The sequence below is a fragment of the Hypanus sabinus genome, chromosome 2 (genome assembly GCF_030144855.1).
Source record: "Hypanus sabinus isolate sHypSab1 chromosome 2, sHypSab1.hap1, whole genome shotgun sequence".
NCBI classification, from domain to species: domain Eukaryota; kingdom Metazoa; phylum Chordata; class Chondrichthyes; order Myliobatiformes; family Dasyatidae; genus Hypanus; species Hypanus sabinus.
This window is the reverse complement of record NC_082707.1, coordinates 34,370,779-34,392,375: the sequence shown is the minus strand read 5'-3', so window position 1 is coordinate 34,392,375 and position 21,597 is coordinate 34,370,779. Positions and strand designations below refer to the sequence as shown.

The 21,597-nt window shown below is 40.7% G+C and overlaps 1 protein-coding gene across 1 annotated transcript; it reads left to right on the top strand.

The window, feature by feature from the left end:
- Positions 1-239: 239 nt before the first annotated feature.
- Positions 240-21,235, top strand: LOC132403326 (apolipoprotein D-like). Its single transcript, XM_059986779.1, has 5 exons — positions 240-359; positions 4,089-4,210; positions 8,839-8,918; positions 11,511-11,546; positions 20,988-21,235. The coding sequence occupies exons 1-5, from the start codon at positions 240-242 to the stop codon at positions 21,233-21,235; spliced, it is 606 nt and encodes a 201-aa protein (XP_059842762.1).
- Positions 21,236-21,597: the final 362 nt, after the last annotated feature.

Below are 21,597 nucleotides of genomic sequence, written 5' to 3'. Positions count from 1 at the left end.
TTTAAAATGGAATTAGCCTGCAAACTGAAAATTCTCTCTTCCAAAAAAAGAAATTGCATTTTTTCAGTCAAGGTACCCGGAGAACCAGCGTTGCTTAAGAAGGTACTTCCTCCATGTAGAAATGCTTCAGTTAACCCACCCACCCCCTATTTATTTCAATTTTCTTCTATTTCTGTACCCTCCGAATGAACGAAGCGAATACCCTGTTGTATCTTTCAGGGGGCTCCTGAGACGCTAACATGCAGGGGCCGCTGCTAATGCTGGTGTTTTCGATCATCTGCCTGCCTGGAGCAAACAGCAAAAATGGCCGTGGTCAATGTCCCGAAGTAAAATTACAGGAAAATTTCTCCCTAACGAAGGTTAGTGAATCGTGCGGCTGTATGAGGTCTTGACATTTGTTACTCCCTGCAGCCACAATAGATGTCAATGAGCAGTGCCCAACTGAAGCGACAGTATGGTACACCGTTTGTTCACGTTGCTCTTTCACCTTCTAGTCGTTATTTCTGATCAGCCCAATCAAAATGGACCCCCTCCCCCCCATTGCCTGGAAAGGAAATCCTAGCTTAAACAAGTTTTAAACATCCAATGTTTGCCCCAGTGTTGGTTCATTATTCACAACAGACAACAAAGGAGAAGGGCCAATAGCATGACTATCATGGATATCAAAAATGGTTAATTATAGAAGATTTTTCCATTTAATTTGTGATAAATATTTGAGAAGCCCTTTATTTTCAGGGTGTAGACTGTCAATGGAGAGTCAGCTTTGATTAGCTCACCTCTAATTGCCCTTGAGCGAATGGTGGCATGTTACCTCATTGAACAGCTGTAGAGTTGCTGGTGAAAAGACTTGCACAGTAGTATTGCATAGGAAGTTCCAGCATCTAGACCCAACAGTGATGAAGAACTGGTGATGTATTCCTGAATTAAGATGACTTGTATGTGATCTGGAGGATAACTTACATGTACCTTTGTTCTTCTTGGTAGTGGAGGTCACAAGTTTGTAAGGTTTTGGCTACAGCTGTCTGGCTAATAACTACAGTCCGTTTTGTCAGTGATAGATCAAAATATTACTCTAAAGGACATCAGTAGTCAATTGCATGGCTATTTGAATGCAGCAGAACCAGATTTTTATGTCCGTGATTGGTAAATGTCTCATTAACAAACACTGCAACTCGTCCTTGATGAACGTTAACATACTATTGGCATGAAAAGGATACTTTAAAAATATATTATTAATTTAAACATATCCACAACAGGCAATCTTAATTATTTTGGTCAAAAGCTATGCAGAGAAAATATTAGCAATTGTTGTTGATAACTGAGGTAGGGAAGAATCGAGAAAACAATGCTATATCATTAACGAACAGTTTTGGACACCAGTTATGGTAGGATAATTTTTCATTGATTTCCCAAACTTGCTGGACATTCTGTGGTATCTCTTGATATATTTAACAGTCAAGCTGTGCTGATTTATCTTGTGAATGTATTAAAAGTTTATTAGTGCCGCAGTACAAATTTTACCCATCATTGTAATTGATATGCACAAGTACAACTTGGAGTTCATGACATTAAAACAATGAAAAATTTACTTGCAACAATATTACAGGCATATAACATTAGAGACAACATTCACCCAAAAACATAAACTATCCAGGAAAGTGCACTACTACAATAAAGAACTAAGTCTATAGTAATGCAAAGGGGTCATTGTTTTGCTATACCAAAGTAATGATTAGGTTTTTACCAGTTGGTTTGAGAACTGAATGGCTGAAGAGAAGTCGTTGTTTTATGAATCTGGTGGTGTGGGACTTCAGAGCTTATAGAGCTGGCCTGATGATGATGGGGGGGTCTTTCATGGGCATTGCCTTCTTGAGGCAGCACCTAATGTTGATACTTTCAGTGGTGGGGAGGGATGTTCCTGTGATAGATTGGGCTGAGCTCCCTGCTTTCTGCTGCTTTTCTTTCCTATGTGGAATGGACAATGCATGGATTTTCAGAGGGTATATGACCTACTTATTACTCACTATTTCCTCTTGGTAGTTTTATTAGATAATACAACAAAGCATTAATGGAAAGCATTCCCGCTGCCTCATTCCGGTTACTGCTCTTGATAAAATGGCATTGATTGCATCAATGAAAATGATCTTCATAAATTCCAAGGAGCAAATTTTTTGGGACAAGTGTTGGGAAATATAGTGCAGAATATTTTTTGGGCTCTACATGTCACATTCAGAATACAAACACCTTCCTAGAGATTCAAGATCTTCTATTAATATACCAGAAATTAATAAAATTTCTAAGTTTAACAGAAGGATTAAAAACACACTTAACACCCTTTTATAGTTGAATATTGGATTGTCCAATATGTCTTGTTTTAACTTATCTCAATCAGCTGAATGAATACTTGGGTAATATATTTTGCATTTTCTCACTGTGAACTGTTTTAATTGGTTATTTTTTTGTATAAATATAAAAAATTGTAAATGACACTTGCTATACAAATAAAAACTATGATCAACATTTCCAAAAACTAATAGTCTTGCACTTCAAGCAGGGTGGATGACTGGTGAATGAGAACCAATAGCCACATACCATCCTCTTCTATACATTTATGGAGGCATGGCCCATGAGGGTAAAATAAGTAGTTTGGATCATTGGAAAACCTTTAAATATTTTCCCTAGAGGTAATTAAGCATTCTGGTATTTTGGGGGAAGCTGAGGTCTAACCATTTCTGCTCCACTACTACAGTCATTTTCCTGGCTGAACTTGTTCTCATTCTGAGCAATCTCTTCCTCAACCCATTCACTTTCTCCAGGTCAAACATACAGCTGTGACCAAGTGGATGGACCAGTGTGTTTGTTGGGAACTATAGAAAGCCCTCATTTCAGTCTTAACTGGGCTCACACCCTCAATCTTGTCCGTGCAACAACTGAGGCAACATAGCTTCCTAGCAGTCCGTTTCGCCAATGAACCAGTGAATCGGACTCTCGGTATTCTACATTGCCAATATCCAACAGTGGCGTGCAATCACAACAAAAACGTTCAAGACAATTGCCACACCATCTGTTGGACTGAACTCTGACCACGTTTTCCCTGGGTAGGTGAAACAAGATGCACAACAAGTCCAGCTCCAACAGTATCAAACATCTTGCTCGTAGAGTGGACCTGCAGAACTTGATCTTCTTGATATCCACCGGTGTGCTGCAGTCACGAAAAAGGCATGAAGAACAAAAAATTACACCTTTTGTTGGATCCAGAGAAGCCACTGCATCTGCGTGTGCCACCATCTTAGTGCACTGATTACTACTGATGCAATAGTATCCAAAGAAATATGTTGTTATCTTTAACTATGAACCTTGAATTACATATGCTTCATTTATGGAACCCTTCCGACTCTGAATGCATGCATGGATGTGGGGTGGAACAATAATGATTTAAGCAAAAGTCAGATCATTCATTTCTATTTTGTCAACTTGGGCTCATTGGTTATGAAATTAACTAAAAGGGCCAGGACATGCAATTTATTTTGCCACTTCAATATAGGCCTGAGAGAGCACTGCATTTCTCAAGGACAGCTGTTTAGATGCTGTTTAGGGTGACAAAGGGGCAGGGAATGGGATTGAGGGGGAGAGTAAATCAACCATGATGGAATGATGGAGCAGATTTGATGGCTAAATGGCCTAATTCTGCTCCAATGCCTTATGGTCTTATGGAAATAATAAAGCATTCATCCATCTACCTTTTCAGTGCACAGTTTTATATTGGATATTTTTGAGGATGAATTCTGAATACCCCAACCCCTCCAGCACCAATGTCGTACCTCATAAATATAATCATTATCATCAAATATGGTTATTTGCTGCTTTGTTTTCTATACCTTACAGTGTTATTTGCTAGGATAGTGATTACCTTTCAACCACTGAAATGATCTGAGTCTGTGCTTTGAGGTTGGAGTGGAGGTCAGTCTGAATAAAAGAAGGCTCCTAAAATGGCTAAATTTGTTGGTATTTTGTTGAGTTATTTCCCAGGATTATGATTTGTATAAATGGCCAAAATTAACTAATATTTTTGCATTTCTCTTCTATAGTATATGGGGATATGGTATGATATTGAACATCTTCCCACACATACTGCTTCTGGTGATTGCATTTCAGAGGAATACATCCTGGTCAACGATGGTTGGGTGGACCTCAGAGTTGAGGAGAAGCTGTAAGTATTCTACAAATGGGCAGAAAGGAAAGCAAGACAAATGTCAAAAGCGTAGTAAATATTTTTTATCGGAGGTTACCAGCCTGGAGACCACAGACCCCTTGTGTAATGGTATTGGAATGGCATTAAGAAAGGCTGGGAACCCCTGTTCTAGATAATATTGTTTTTTTTAAAAAAGTTTTTCTTAACCTGTAAACTTGCTCAGGTATAAATTCTGATTGTTTAGTCGAGATCTGTCAAAGCCAAATATTTGCACCTAACATTCTCAGGAAAACTTGGCAATAAGTTGTATGATGCAGGTTAAGCCAGTATTAACAACAAAGCATTAAATTGTATTTAATGTTGTAAAATGATCCTGATATCTCCACAGAAACGAAATAAGGAAAAAACCAAAGCCAAGTGAAAGAACATGTCGGTAATCACTGATTGGTTAACAAAGTGCTGAAGAAACTGTATGCCTATGGAGGTTGGGGCATAAAATTTGGATGTTATGTTGCAGCTTTGCAGAAGTTTTGTTGGAGTATTGCATGTACTCTAGAAAGAATGTGGCTTGTGCTGGAGAGAGTGCACAGGAGATTTGCCTAGATTGGTGATCTTTAGATTAGACTTGTTTTCTCAGGGCTGAGGAGTGATCCCTTAAATAAATTGGAGGCAGAGATGGTGTAAGCAGTTGGTGGTAATTGTTTCTCCAATGATAGGTTTCAGGTCAAAGTTAGAAAGTTTAAAAGGGAGTCTGGAGTTTTAAAGGAAGTTGCCTTTAGTGTGGTTAATATCTGGAATGCTCTGCAAGAGGTATGGAATCACTGCATTTAGTTATTTAGCCAAACACTTGAGAGGGCAATATAAAGTTAGTTCTAATATTGGTAAATGGAATTGGTGTATATAGGCATAAAGATCAACATGGATACAATTGGTTTATGGGCCTTTATGCCTGCTGTACAACCCTAACTCTCTGAAACTAAATGTTTGGAAATACATTTTGAGGAGGGTTCCAAGGTACTCGAAGCTGCAAAGAATGGCAATGGTATAGATGAAGGACTAAAATAATTTTTAACAAGTAGCTGTTCTTCAAGTAGAAAAATTAAGTGAAGAGGTGCTTGAACAGAACAATTAAAATGTTGCAATTGCAGGGGATTTTAATTATATTAAAATAATTGCAGAATGGAGAGAATTGTGGAGAATTATTATTTGAAGGGTCTGAATAGAATGTGATCAGATTGAAGCATTTAATATTGTAATGGTTGAATAATTAAAGTTAAAAGTAACAGTAAGAAATTGTGATCAAGTTGTGCAATGACAAAGCAAGAATGCAAAGTTTAGTAATGCCTTGAGTCCTTTTCCTTTGAGTCCTATGTCAACTTCTTTTGAGCCCTTTTCCTTTGATCCTAAATCAGCTCCTTTTTGAGTATGCCAATTATAATGCATTTTTAAGTCACAGTGTTGGAGATTAATCTTTTATCCACCTCAGTCTCCTTTGCTTTAAGCATGCAAAGGATGTTAGTCTTGTGACAAGGAAATTAGCCAATACATGGGAGTAGAATGATGGGTGGTTACTGTTCAGGACCATAGGATGGGTTATTGACAATTGGATAATAGAAGGGCAAGGGATTTCATCTGGGAAGTTGAGGGAGAATGGGTATTGCTTGTCCATACAAAAACTCCAGACATTTTTTTGTTGGTTTTGTGTGTGAAATTTGTCCTTCCAACCCCATAAGGAAAATTTACAATTGGCTGTATTTGTCCTCTGACCTTTATTCTTTCAACTAATTTCACCAGCTGGGAAAACCAAATTGTACCCTTGAGGGATTCACTGATTAACAGGCCAGCTGGGTCCTGATGGCACTATCTAACTTCAATAAGCAGGATGTCACCAGTTTCAGACCATTGTCCTTGCAGTATATTCAGAAGAGTTAAATTTAGTTGTTGATTAAAGGAAGAGAGTGGCATTTGTAGAGTTGGCCTTGCTCCCGGTTTTACTTGCTCACCTTTCTTATTTCTGTTGGCCATCAGAACTTCAGTGTGAAAAGTATCTGAAATTTTTGTAATCAGTTCTCAGAATAAACCGATTTGTAAAACTGAGTACACACACAACGTTTTGTAGCTGGCGACTGAGCTGGCAGTACAATAGAAAAATGCTGACAATGATCTTTGTCTACAACCTTGCCCGAGTAGGTCTGGGGGGCTAAACTGGGAAGTTGGTATGATTAAAATTTCCATATTCCAGGAGTTCAAACACATTTTGAATGTATCAGCTGACTCAATCAACTACACTGGACAGCAATTTTTTTTGGAAGTGTTTCTTTCCTCAGTTTTGTTTTGGTTATGTTGGAGCCCTTGAACACAAATGTAATTTCAGACTACTTGTATTGTGTAGGAATTTAGAGAGGCAAGCAATTAACTTTTATTGAATACAATGCAGTTAGCTACGTAATGGTGCTGATGCTTCGCAATAGTTTGACAGAGCTAAAAATATTTTGATTTTCATTTGTACGCACTGTCTGAGGCTTCTCGCTTAAGTGTCCAACAATAATCAGCCAGCATAGATGGATTCCAGTTACCATGATACAGTTTCTCCATGACCACAATGTCCTGGTGAAACCTTTCACCATGCTCATCACTGACAGACCCAAGATGTGCAGGAAAGAAGTTTAAATGGGAATGCAGAAAATGAATCTTTAGTGATATGTTGCTCTTAATGCTTTTGTATGCTTGAAGCATGTCAAGAAGCTGCATGCAGTTTGGTGTTCTGTAGTTGCCAAGAAAATTGTCAACAACATCATTGCCTTTTATGGGATTTTTCTCAGATCATACTAGAAGTTTTTTGAAATGTCTGTTTGATTTGCGGACCTCTTTTAAAAAAAAAGTCTTTCTTAATCTTGCCATCAGTTATTCTGGGAAATGCCAGTCTCAAATATCAAAGTCCTCCTTGTTCATCGCTTTCACAAAATTTTGCAAAGCCCCAGTTTTGTATGAGGAGCAGGCAAAATGTCTTTGAGTCTACAGGTGGCTTACGTGCCACACTTCTCTGCCCTGCTGCTTACCGACTGCTAAGAAGTGGCCAATCCTTTCTAATATAATGAGGTTCTTGGCATGGTTGTCACATTTGCCAGTAAAACAGTACTTGGTGTATCCAAGCTTCATTCATAGTAACACTGCGACTACTTTCAGATCACCACAGATATTCCAGTTGTAGTTGTGATACTGTGTATGTTTCAACAAGACTTCCAAGTTTTAGTAGTTTTTACTCATGTATTGCTAATGAAGGATGGACATGTTTTGTAGCTTCACAGCTTTCACTGAAGAATCAATAAAAAGACTCTATTGTTGTGGGTCATGCTTGCAACCCAAAGCACGCCGAGGTACGCCTGGGCAAGATAGAAACTTTTTCAGCATACATTATAGGCAACATTTTATTAGACTTGAATTGTGAATTGAAATAACAAATATAGGTGATTCTAAAAGGGTGGCTTGGTAGCGAAATTTCACGGTGATTTTCATAAACAGCAGCCCAAAACCCATAAGATACACTCAAGCATATCAAGAAAGCAAAATCTTTGTAGTCCAGTGTAATTTTAAATAAAGTATTCTACATTTTAAAAACAAAACCATGGTAATAACAACAATTACTCATTAACAACATGGATTATTTTTATAAAGGTGGTAAGAAAGTTAGTCTATGCTTTTCATTTGAATAGAAACAGGACTATACATCGGTGGAAATAATGCACACAAAATGGTGAAGGGGCTTAGGCCATGTACTATCTATGGAAAAGAGTAAACAGTCAACATTTCGGGCAGCAACCCTTCATCAGGACTGGAAAAAGAGATGAGAAGTCACAGTAAGAAGCTGGGGGGGGGGCAAGAATTTTCCTCCTCTTCCCCTCCCCCCACATTCTTACTCTGACTTCTCATCTTTTATTTCCAGTCCTGTTGAAGGGCTTTGGCCTGAAGTATTGACTGCTTACTCTTTTTTCATAGATGGTACCTGGCCTGCTGAGTTCCTTCAGCATTTTGTGAGTTAATTTGATTTCTGGCATCTGCAGCTTTTCTCTTGATTGTATATCAGTGAAAGATTGGAATATAGTTTCCAAAGTATTTCCACTTATTTAGAAACATTATATAAATTTAGAAGGACTGCCTTTCATTTTTTTTAGTTATTCCCAAAATTACTTAGCAGAGTAAGCTGTTTACTCCCCCGCCCCCATCTTTCTTGAAAACAGTACTAAAGTAAATTTTGTTTCATGGTCAGTAAGTTTTGTTCTGTAGAAATTTCCCAAAATGTTTTCCTTTGGTCACAGTGAATGAAGTGAATCCTGTAATGTTACATGGATGACTGAATGGAGAGCGAGTTCTCCAGTTGCCTGTTTTTGCTGATAGACTCAGACTTTGAAATCAGTCAGGTTTATCATCGTTGTCTTATACGAAATGAAATTTATCATTTTGCAGCACAGTGTATAAACACAAAATTGCATATTATAGTGCAATAGATAGGACCGATGAAATAGTGTTCATGAACAGTCCAGAAATCTGGTGGAAAGGAAGAACCTATTTCTCCTGCTCTACCTGAGGCATCAAAAAATGGTTTTGATAAAAATTAATAATTTTTCCAATATGTCTTTTTTTTGCAGGAAGAATGGCAGCCTCAGAGTTCATAAAGGAAATGTTATTCCAACACAGCTGAATGTAACAGCCAACCTTCAATACCAATGTAAGTATTGAAAGGTAGACAAAACTTTAGCTGACAATTTTGCAGTTCTCCTCTACATTAATCTCCCTTGGGCTCTCATGAACTACCTCCAAATGAAGGATATAATGGAATTGACAGCAGTTTTGCGTAGGCTGGGGCATTGGAATGTAGTCTGTGACACCACCTGAAGATGCATAATGTTTTCCCTCTCTCTTCCTTTGCTTCTGTCGGGAGACAAGTTATTACCTGACAGCAGATGCCATGTTCTGTTCTGTCTGTCGGAAAATATCGTAACCTCCCCGGTAAGCTCTTCCCTATAACTGCTCAAAGTAGTGAAGAATAATTTGTGGACTGTATTAATTTGCCCTCGTTGGAGTATGCAGGAGCCCTAAGTGTTGGAAGGAGTACACTACCCTTACAAAACATCCATCCACTGAGCCCTGTCTATAGAAGAGTCTCTGGTCCCTCCATTAGGGACACTGGGACATTTGTATTCAGCAGTCTGTTACTATCTATTCTTGCATCGAGGAAGGACTTGCCTTCATCTGCCTAAATGGATAAGTTCCTAGTCTTCAATTATGCCAAGACTTTTTTGGTTTCCACAAACAATGATTACAAGCCCCATTATTAAGAGGCTTGTAAGTAAGCTTCTGCTTTTAAAAAAAACTTAAGTATTAAACTTTCCAGGGTTGCAATTAAGTATCGGATGCATGACTTCAAAGTCGGGTTATAACTTTTAACCATTTCTGTCTTCCTTGTGCTAGTCTCTCACAATTTCTAAAGAAAATTGAGGAATAACAGATAACTTTCCAAGCAATAGAAGTTATTAAGCAGTTTGTGGGAGCGGGAGGCTTGTGCTGAATATTTCTTGACCTCCATGTAAATTCAGGCATTTTTTAGCAGTAATTGTTTACTTCGGCTGCTATTAATGCTGATTTGATAGCAGGTGAAATTGGCAGAGGGTTTGAGCTAGGTCAGGGGTGGCCAACCTTTTCCATTTCATGATTCAATTTTTTCACGTACGAGTTCAGATGCGCCTTACAACTCTTGTACCCCCATTCAATTCTTGTAAAAATATGTTCATATAGACATATTTAGCATTTCTACATGATATATTGAATTAATATAAAAAGATAAATATTACTTACCATAATTTAACAAATATATGTTGTCTTTTGATTTCTTCCTTTTTCTTAATCACATATTCGTTCCCTAACTCAGACCCAAGCACTAGCTTCAGTTTTCCTTCTATTTCAGCCTGATGTTGTGTTTTATAGTGTCTATTAAGATCATGTCTTCTATTATGTGAGAAAGTGTTTTCACAAATAATGCACAATGGTTTTCCTGACGGACCCGCTATAAATAAGAACTCATTTTCCCACTGTTCATTGAATTCATGCTTACTATCTCTTTCTGCTTTTCTTTTGCTCATTTTCTTTTGCACTGTCATGGGTAACTGAATGTAAAAACAAGGCTTAATTTTCAAAAATGTACGAAACTGCAGATGTTCACAAAGTTTGAACAAAGTACAACTCCATAGTGCACGAGTGTTAATTGTAAACTGACTGGCAAAAACCTGCGACGCACCGCTGGTGCAGACACCTGGCGCCTCAGGATCAAACTAGTATCAAATGTGTATTGAACAGTTATGGAATGACTGCAGAACAACAGTCCTTCTTTCCTAGTTTGACTCATTGAACGTTTTTAAAATTGAAAACAGATTAATGCGAAAGAGGATAACATTCACCAAGAGATGTGCATGAAATAATAAAATCGCTAAAAATAATTGTTAAGTTTTAGATTTATTCTCAGTAGAACCCATTTCTAGCTCTAAGCTACTTAAATTCCTGTTTTAGCTTTTTTTCTCTACAAATCAGTTTTTGGTTAATACTTTTTGCATGAGTAGGCTTACTTTTTTATTATTATCACTGGGGTGCAATGCACCACTTCTAGTCATTCAATGCACCACTTCTGGTGCATGCACCATAGGTTGGCCATCTCTAAGCTAGGTAAATGGGGATCTGGATAGTTTAGGGAAAATGAGCTGGCAAATACTGAATTACATGCAGTCAGTGACATTGATGATCACTCCCAAGGTTGTAGGCTGAGCAAGATAATGTTTTTCATAGACTTTTTAAAATAATGTCTAAATGAGCGGCATTTATAGTGGTGAATGAAATTTTGGCCTCCTGTTCATCTGAAGGACATGAACAATCTAATGCTGGACAGGCAGTATATGTAAATGAATGTTTTTTTGTTAAATTAAAAAGTATAAGGGAAGGAAGTGTTAAACATTTTGCGGGGTATATTGTTAATGCAGCTAATTTCCAAGTAATTTTAAGTTGCATTAAAATCTCATTTCATTGGAAAGTTATTCTTACAATTGTCTGTTCTTATTTAAAATGGGCAGTTTTTAAAATTTTCTTTTGGGAAAATGGCTTGTTTGATAACTTCAACTGGAAAGTTACGTGCCATTTCTCAGTTTTCTTGGAGACGGAGTGGCATGTACTTACTCTGATTTTTGGATCCTTTGTTTTAAAAAATGTGAATATTCTTCTAGTTTTGTTTTATTTCAGTTTGTTTAAGCTAATGTGTCTTTTTTGTTTAATTTAGTGAAACTTCCATTCAAACAAGTGCCAGATATTGCAGGTATGTACTGTAAAATATATTATTTTCAAGCATTGAGCCTCAGATGATGGGAAAGGAAGAAGCAAATGGGCTTTGCATCTTCTGTGGTTGCAAGACCCAGTGGTCCAAATCTTTGCAAGTGAAGTGGCAATTTACCTGCACTTCCAAGCTAGTGTAATGTGGTCTCCTTGGTGGTGGGGGGGAGCGAGTGCAATCTGAGTAATCATTTGGTGCAACAACTGTCTACACTCTATCTTTGTTGCCTGATACTTTAATTCTCCTCTCACTTGCACTCTGATCTGTTTCTGGCCCCTGTACTGCTGCATTGAAACAAGCTGAAAGAATGTGTCTGGGCATACTATAGCTTTTGGGGCTTGACTTCAAAATTTTCAACTGTAGATGACTTTCTTTCTGTCTGTATCACAACTGGCTATTTATGCCTGTCGCCATTTTGACTCACTTTACTCTTCCTACAAGTAGTAGCTGTCCATGTCTTGGATCTTTTCATAGCATACATCTCACAAGCAAAGCATTATTGACTTCTACTTGCCATTTTGGAGTCATTTGGTCCTACTGTATTGGAGATATTTCCATTGTTCTACCATGTGGCCCCTGGCTTTTCTGCTATTGATAAGTAAATTTTTACTCCTCTCCACTTCTAATGAACATAGAACATAGAACAGTACAGCACAGTACAGGCCCTTCGGCCCACAATGTTGTGCCAACCCTCAAACCCTGCCTCCCATATAACCCCCTACCTTAAATTCCTTCATATACCTGTCTAATAGTCTCTTAAATTTCACTAGTGTATCTGCCTCCACCACTGACTCAGGCAGTGCATTCCACGCACCAACCACCCTCTGAGTGAAAAACTTTCCTCTAATATCCCCCTTGAACTTCCCTCCCCTTACCTTAAAGCCATGTCCTCTTGTACTGAGCAGTGGTGCCCTGGGGAAGAGGCGCTGGCTGTCCACTCTGTCTATTCCTCTTAATATCTTGTATACCTCTATCATGTCTCCTCTCATCCTCCTTCTCTCCAAAGAGTAAAGCCCTAGCTCCCTTAATCTCTGATCATAATCCATACTCTCTAAACCAGGCAGCATCCTGATAAATCTCCTCTGTACCCTTTCCAATGCTTCCACTTCCTTCCTATACTGAGGTGACCAGAACTGGACACAGTACTCCAAGTGTGGCCTAAATAGAGTTTTATAGAGCTGCATCATTACATTGTGTCTCTTAAACTCTGTCCCTCGACTTATGAAAGCTAACACCCCATAAGCTTTCTTAACTACCCTATCTACCTGTGAGGCAACTTTCAGGGATCTGTGGACATGTATCTCCAGGTCCCTCTGCTCCTCCACACCACCAAGTATCCTGCCATTTACTTTGTACTCTGCCTTGGAGTTTGTCCTTCCAAAGTGTACCACCTCACACTCCTCAGGGTTGAACTCCATCTGCCACTTCTCAGCCCACTTCTGCATCCTATCAATGTCTCTCTGCAATCTTTGACAATCCTCTACACTATCTACAACACCACCAACCTTTGTGTCATCTGCAAACTTGCCAACCCACCCTTCTAACCCCACATCCAGGTCGTTAATAAAAATCACAAAAAGTAGAGGTCCCAGAACAGATCCTTGTGGGACACCACTAGTCACAACCCTCCAATCTGAATGTACTCACTCCACCGCGACCCTCTGCCTTCTGCAGGCAAGCCAATTCTGAATCCACCTGGCCAAACTTCCCTGGATCCCATGCCTTCTGACTTCCTGAATAAGCCTACTGTGTGGAACCTTGTCAAATGCCTTACTAAAATCCATGTAGATCACATCCACTGCACTACCCTCATCTATATGCCTGGTCACCTCCTCAAAGAATACTATCAGGCTTGTTAGGCATGATCTGCTCTTCACAAAACCATGCTTACTGTCCCTGATCAGACCATAATTCTCTAAATGCCCATAGATCCTATCTCTAAAATCTTTTCCAACAGCTTTCCCACCACAGAGGTAAGGCTCACTGGTCTATAATTACCTGGACTATCCTTACTACCTTTTTTTGAACAAGGGGACAACATTCACCTCCCTCCAGTCCTCCGGTATCATTCCCGTGGACAACGAGGACATAGAGATCCTAGCCAGAGGTTCAGCAATTTTTTCCCTTGCCTCATGGAGCAGCCTGGGGTATATTCTGTCAGGCCCTGGGGACTTATCTGTCCTAATGTATTTTAACAACTCCAACACCTCCTCTCTCTTAATATCAACATGCTCCAGAACATCAACCTCACTCATATTGTCCTCACTGTCATCAAGTTCCCTCTCAGTGGTGAATACCGAAGAGAAGTATTCATTGAGGACCTCGCTCACTTCCTCAGCCTCCAGGCACATATTCCCACTTTTATCTCTAATCGGTCCTACTTTCACTCCTGTCATCCTTTTGTTCTTCACATAATTGAAGAATGCCTTGGGGGTTTCCTTTACCCTACTCGCCAAGGCCTTCTCATGCCACCTTCTTGCTCTTCTCAGCCCCTTTCTAAGCTCCTTTCTTGCTACCCTATATTCCTCAATAGACCCATCTGATCCTTGTTTCCTAAACCTCATGTATGCTGTCTTCTTCCACCTGACTAGATTTTCCACTTCACTTGTCACCCATGGTTCCTTCACCCTACCATTCTTTATCTTCCTCACTGGGACAAATTTATCCCTAACATCCTGCAAGAGATCCTTAAACATCGACCACATGTCCATAGTACATTTCCCTGCAAAAACATCATCCCAATTCACACCCGCAAGTTCTAGCCTTATAGCCTCATAATTTGCCCTTCCCCAATTAAAAATTTTCCTATCCTCTCTGATTCTATCCTTTTCCATGATAATGCTAAAGGTCAGGGAGCAGTGATCACTGTCCCCCAGATGCTCACCCATTGACAAATCTGTGACCTGACCCGGTTTGTTACCCAATACTAGATCTAGTATGGCATTCCCCCTAGTCGGCCTGTCAACATACTGTGACAGGAATCCATCCTGGACACTCTTAACAAACTCTGCCCCATCTAAACCCTTGGAACTAATCAAGTGCCAATCAATATTAGGGAAGTTAAAGTCACCCATGATAACAACCCAGTTATTTTTGCACCTTTCCAAAATCTGCCTCCCAATCTGCTCCTCGGTATCTCTGCTGCTACCAGGTGGCCTAAAGAATACCCCCAGTAGAGTAACTGCTCCCTTCCTGTTCCTGACTTCCACCCGTACTGACTCAAAAGAGGATCCTGCCACATTACCCACCCTTTCTGCAGCTGTAATAGTATCCTAGACCAATAATGCCACCCCTCCTCCCCTTTTTCCCCCTCTCTATCCCTTTTAAAGCACTGAAATCCAGGAATATTGAGAAACCATTCCTGCCCTGGTGGTGCCAAGTCTCCGTAATGGCTACTACATTATAATTCCATGTATGTATCCAAGCTCTCAGTTCATCACCTTTGTTCCTGATGCTTCTTGCATTGAAGTACACACACATTAGCCCTTCTACCTTACTACCTTTATACCCTTTATTCTGCTGCTCTTTCCTCAAAGCCTATCTATATGTTAGATCTGGCTTTATTCCATGCACTTCTTTCACTGCTTTATCACTCCGGGTCCCATCCCCCTTGCAAATTAGTTTAAACCCTCCCAAACCCACGCTAGCAAACCTACCTGCAAGGATATTGCTCCCCTTTGAGTTCAGGTGCAACCCATTCAATCTGTACAGGTCCCACCTTCCCCAAAAGATATCCCAATGGTCCAAAAATCTAAAACCCTGCCCCCTGCACCAACTCCTCAGCCATGCATTCAATTGCCAAATTCTTACCATCACTATCACGTAGTACTGGCAGCAATCCTGAGAACACCACCCTTGAGTTCCTGTTCTTCTGCCTTATGCTTAGTTCCTGAAACTCACACTTCAGGACCTCATCCCTCTTCCTGCCTGTGTCATTGGTCCCAACATGTATCACGACTTCTGGTTGCTTTCCCTCTTGTACCAGGATGACATGCACCCGGTCAGAGACATCCCGGACCCTGGCACCCAGGAGGCAACAAACCATGCGGGTTTCCTTCTCACGTCCACAAAATCTCCTTTCTGCTCCCCCGACTATAGAGTCTCCAATGACTACCCCTCTCCTCTTCTCCGTCCCATCCTTCTGCACCACAGGGTCAGACTCAGTGCCAGAGGCCTTGCCACCGTGGCTCACACCTGGTCAGTCATCCTCACCAACAGCATCCAGGACGGTAAACTTATTATTCAGGGGAATGGCTACAGTGGTGCTCTGCACTACCTGTCTACTCTCCTTCGCTTTCCCCCCTCGGACTGTCACCCAACGACCTGCTTCCGGCAGCCTAGGTGTGACTACCTCCCTGTAGCTCTCATCTATGACTGCCTCATTCTCCCTTATGAGTCGAAGGTCATCCAGCTGCTGCTCCAGATTCCTCACACGGTCTTCCAGATTGCCCAGCCGCAAGCACTTCTGGCAGATGTGACTCTGCGGGAGAGGGGAGTTCCCCCAGGACTGCCACATCTCACAGGAGAGGCACATCACCGTCTCAGGAGGCATTGTAAAGACTAACTGGGAACAAGCTCGTCCTCCGCCTCTTCTCGTCGAAGCCTCTTGAATCAAAGCCTCAAATCTCCACTCCTTCACTGGCCACTTTCCACAGGCTGCTCCGCTTGAGGTAACCCCCTATATACTTGTTTGAGCTTTTCAAACTGCTTGGTCACCTGACCTTGACTGCCGAATCAGCTGTTTTCTGCTGAGTCTGAGCCATTCAAATCTTGATTGACTTGATTGCACAGTCCAACTGCCAAAACCTCTCGAGTCAAAGCCTCAAATCTCCACTCACTCACTGGCCGCTTTCCGCAGGCCGCTCCACTTGAGTAATGAATTGTTATGGAACCGAAATGTTAGCTGTTTCTCTTTCATAGATGCTGCTTTAGCTGCTATTTCCAGTTTTTGTTTTATTTCAGATATCCAGTATTGTATTTCCTTTCATTTCCCAATCCCATGCTGTTATTAATCTCATCTCCAGTAATAAAGAAGTTGTTTGATTTCACACTTGCATAGTTCTCACAGGGTGGTGGGGTGGAGATGTGTCTCTACCAAGGAGGTATAAGGCTGTCCTTCCCTTTGCTAGTCTGCAGGTCATGCTTAAGCAAAATACAGCATCTGCTTAGTCCCTGATCAGCCATAGGAGCAGGTGGCTGGCCATATGAGCAACTAGAGTATATCATGAGCCCTGGATAGGTGACCTTTGACACCAGGCGGTAATCTCTGAAGAGAATTGATAATGGCTGGTTGTAAAGACACTGCCCAGAAGAAGGCAATGGCAAACGACTTCTGTAGAAAATTTCCCAAGAACAATTATGATCATGGAAAGTCCATGATCATAATGCACATTATCCTTGAAGACAGTGTTGGGATCCTTGCAGGACCTTGAAGACTGTTGGGAACCTGGAACAGCTGCTGGATAACCTTCAACTGGATGGTCTTCAGCTTGTACAGGAGACAGAGGAGAGATAATCAATCAGAGTTACAGGGAAGTAGTCACCCTGAAGCTGCAGGAGGCGAGTAGCTGGGTGACTCTAAGGAGAAATGGAAATGTGAATAGGCAGTTAGTGCCGAGCACTCCTGTGGCCATTCCCCTCAATAATAAGTATACCATTTTGGTCTCTGGTGTGGGAGATGGCCTCCAGGGAAATGCTGCAGAGACTGGGTCACTGGCACTGAGTATGGGTCTGTGGCGCAGAAGGGAAAGGGGGAGTGGGAGTGATAGGGGACTCAATAGTCAGGGGAACAGACAGGAGTTTCTGTGGATATGAACGGGACATCCAGATGGTATGTTGCTTCCCAGGGTCAGGGACATCTCAGATCCCATCCACAACATTTTGGAGGGGGAGGGAGAGCCATATTGGTACCAATGATACTGGAAGGAAAAACAGAGGTCCTGAAGAGCGAATTTGGAGAGCTGGGTGGAAAGTAGAGAAGCAGGACCTTCGGGGAAGTAATTTCTGGATTGTTGCCTGTACCACCTGCCAGCAAGGGTAGAAACAGGATGGTTTGGCAGATAAATGTGAGGCTAAGTAGTTGGTGCAGGGGGCAATGCTTCAAGTTTTTAGATAATTGGGATCTCTTCTGGGGAAGGTATGACCTGTAGAAAAGGGACGGGTTGCATCTGAACCTGAGGGGGACCAATATTCTCGTGGGCAGGTTTGTTACAGCTGTTGGGAAGAGTTTAGACTTATTTGCCAGGAGGGTGGGAACTGGAGTGGAGGGGTTCAAGATAGATCAGATAGTAGGTCCAACTGTCAGGAAGGGCAGGCAGATGATAGGACATAATTGCAGCCAGCAGGGTGAGTATCTGTGCATTAGGGATGCAGAATCAAAAAAGGTAGCAATTACAGTATTCAATGTTATATCTCAATGCATGGAGTATAAGAAATAAGATGGATGATCTTATTGCAGTATTACAGATTGCCAGGTATGATGTTGTGGCCATCATTGAATCATGGTTGAAGGGATGGTTGTAGATGGGAGCTGAATGTCCAAGGTTACACATTGTACTGGAGGGATGGGAAGCTAGATGGAGGAAGTGGTGTGGCTCTGCTGGTAAAGAATGGCATCAAATCAGTAGAAAGATGTGACATAGAATTGGAAGATGTTGAATCCTTATGGATTCTCTTGAGAAACTGCAAGGGTAAAAGGACTTTGATGGCAGTTATATATGGGCACCTCCCTACAGTGCCTGGGAGGTGGATCACAGATTATGACAGGAAATAGAAAAGGTCAATGTTATGATGGTTATGGGAGATTTTAACATGCAGGGCAGGGCAATTTGGGGAAAATCCAGCTGGAAATGGATCTCAAGAGGACTGAGTTTGCTGAATGCCCATGAGATGTTTTTTAGAGCAGTTTGTCATTGAGTCTACTAGAAGATCAGCTGTACTGGATTCGGTGTTAGGTAATGAACTCAAGATGATTAGGGAGCCTAAGGTAAGGGAACCCTTAAGAGGCAGTGATCACAATATGATTGAAGTTCAACTTGAAATTAGATAGGGAGAAAGTGAAGTCTGACATGGCTGTATTTCAGGGGAGTAAAGGAAATTAGTGGTTTGAGAAGAGCTGGCCAAAGTAAATTGGAAGGAGATGCTGGTAGGGATGACAGCAGAGTGCAATAGTATGAGTTTTTGGGGAAAAATTAGGAAGGTTCAGGATAGATGTATTCCAAAAATGAAAAAAATACTCAAATAGCAAAATAGTACAACCATGGCTGACAAGGGAATCCAAAGCTAATGTAAAAGCAAAACAGGGGGCATATAACAAAGCAAAAATTAGTGGGAAGATGGAACATTGGGAAGCATTTTAAAAACCTACAGAGAGCAACTAAAAGAATCATTAGGAGGAAAAAGATGAGATAAAGCTAGCAAACAATTTCAAAGTGGATAGTAAAAGCTTTTTCAACTATGGTTTTAAAAAAAATGAGTGGTTTTAGGACTGCTAGAAAATGAGGCCAGAGAAATAACAGGGGTAAGGAGATAACAGATTAACTAAATGAGTAGTTTGTATTAGTCTTGACTGTGGAGGACACCAGTAGTGTGCCAGATATTGAAGAGTGTGAGGAAAGATGAGTGAGTGCAGTTACTATTTGAAAAAGTGTGCTCAAAAAGCTGAAAGACCCGAAGGTACACAAGACACCGGGGCCGAATGAACTGCACCCTAGGGTTCTGAACTAGGTAGTGGTAGAGATTGGGGAGATATTAGTAATGATCTTTCAAAAATCATTGGACTCTGGCATGGTGCCAGAGGACTGGAAATTTGCAAATGTCACTCCACTCTTTAAGAAAGGGGGAAGGCAGCAGAAAAGAAAATATAGACAAGTTAGCCTGACGTCGGTGGTTGGACAGCTGTTAAGAGTCAATTGTTAAGTGTGAGGTTATGGTGTACTTAGTGACACAGGACAGGAGGGAGAAAGTTGGCATGGTTTCATTAAGACAAAATCTCGCCTGAGTCGGAGGTGAGGAAGACAAATGAAAATATAGCATTCATTTCAAGAATTCTAGAATACAAGAGCAGGGAAGTGATGCTGAGGCTTTATAAGGCACTGGTGAGGCCTCACCTCGAGTATTGTGAACAGTTTTGGGCTCATCTTCTAGGAAAAGATGAGCTTGCATTGGAGGGGGTTCAGATGAGGTTCACAAGGATGATTTCAGGAATGAAAGGGTTATCATACAAGGACTGTTTGATGGCTGAGTCTGTACTTGCTGGAATTTTGAAGCATGAGAGGAGATCTCATTGAAACCTTTTGAATGCTGAAAGGCCCAGACAGAAGATGTGGAAAGGATGTTTCCCATGATGAGGGAGTCCAGGATGAGGGCACAGCCTCAGGATAGTTGGACATCCATTTAAAAACAGATGTGGAGGAATTTCTTTAGCCAGAGAGTGGTGAATTTGTGCAACTTGTCACCACAGGTCGTTGTGGAGGCCAGGTCGTTGGGTGCATTAAAGCAGAGCTTGATAGATTTTTGATTGAACACAGCATAATAGGTTATGGGGAGAAGGCCAGGAAGTGGAGCTGAGGAGGGGAAAAATTGGATCAGCCATGATGAAATGGTGGAGCAGACTTGATGGTCCAAATGGCCTAATTCTGCTCCTATGTCTTATGGTCTTGTAATCAGCAAACTATTTATTGCACAGCTCTAAAAATATTTTGACAGCAATGAGTCTGCATGTTAAGTGTTTACACAGATTAAGATGACCAAATTACTTGTGGACTTGGCAATCATGTGTTCATCTGTTGTAAATCCTCATCAATTTGTACAACTAGAAAGCATCCTATCTGGTTGTGTCACAGCTTGGTAAGGCAAATGGTCAGTCCAACACTGCAAGGCATGGTCGAAAGTTGTGAACCCAGACCAATCCATCACAGAAACCAGCTTCCCTTTCAGTAACTTACATTTCCTGCTGCCTCAACATAATTAAGGGCCTTTTGCACCCCCTCCCATAAATGGTTAATTATTGTTGCATGTACTGAGGCACAATGAATGGGTAGAAGAATCAAAAGCTGGAAAACACATGCCAAAGAAGCTTCTATCTTGCTGTTATAAGACTCTCAAAAGGAGCTCTTGTACGATAGAGATGGAGTCTTGAGTTCTCAGTCTACCTCACTGTGGCCCTTGCACTTTATTTGCTTGCCTGCACTTCCCTTTGTAACTGTAGCATCATATTCTGCATTACGTGTATACACTTGCATATGGAGGTCTTTCTGGAAGGCACTGTATCTTTGTGTGTGGTGATAATAAACCAATTGCCAAATATTATGTCATGTTATTTGCCATTTATTCTAACTTTAATCTTGCAAATAATTCTACAAGTTAGTAAAATAGAAACTGCTTGCTTTAATCCTGATTAACCCTTTTTGTGTTCTGTATCTGCAGAGCTTTCTTTTGTCCCGTACATGGTATTAGCCACCGACTATGAAACTTATTCATTGGTATACAGCTGCTTTCAACAGATCCCCACTGCATGGCACCATGTACAATATGTTTGGATTTTGTCAAGAGAACGGCACCTAGCAGAAAATATCACAGACAATCTGCATGAGATCTTGAAACCATATAACATTAAGACTGAAGAAATGGTTAAAACTGTTCAAGAAGGTTGCCCTAAACATGTAAACCAATAATCAGATTACATTCAAACTCAAATCTGCAAAAGAGTAATCTTTAGTTTGCATTATATTTTAATTGCTTTAGTGTAATGTGGATTATATAATTTGTGACACTAATCATAAACTGACTGTAACTTTACTAGAAGTAGGCCATAATAAATATCTCCAAAACATGGACAGTTGTGAACATTTGCCCTTTTTGCGTCTGTGGTGATCATTACAATGCTGATCTGCGAGGTGTATAAAGATAATGGTTTTCCCACATTTCAAAGGAACTTCTGCTTTAAAAACAACTTGATCAATGAAGATGATGAACGGTGATGATATATGTGAAAATAATATACTGTACCTGAGGATTTCAGACTACAGTACACAAG

Bases quoted from the DNA above. Each gene is read 5' to 3' on its own strand.
- LOC132403326 (XM_059986779.1), top strand. From the start codon at position 240: ATGCAGGGGCCGCTGCTAATGCTGGTGTTTTCGATCATCTGCCTGCCT. The intron at 360-4,088 runs GTTAGTGAATCG...TCTCTTCTATAG, and splicing joins AAAATTTCTCCCTAACGAAG to TATATGGGGATATGGTATGA. The intron at 4,211-8,838 runs GTAAGTATTCTA...TTTTTTTTGCAG, and splicing joins CTCAGAGTTGAGGAGAAGCT to GAAGAATGGCAGCCTCAGAG.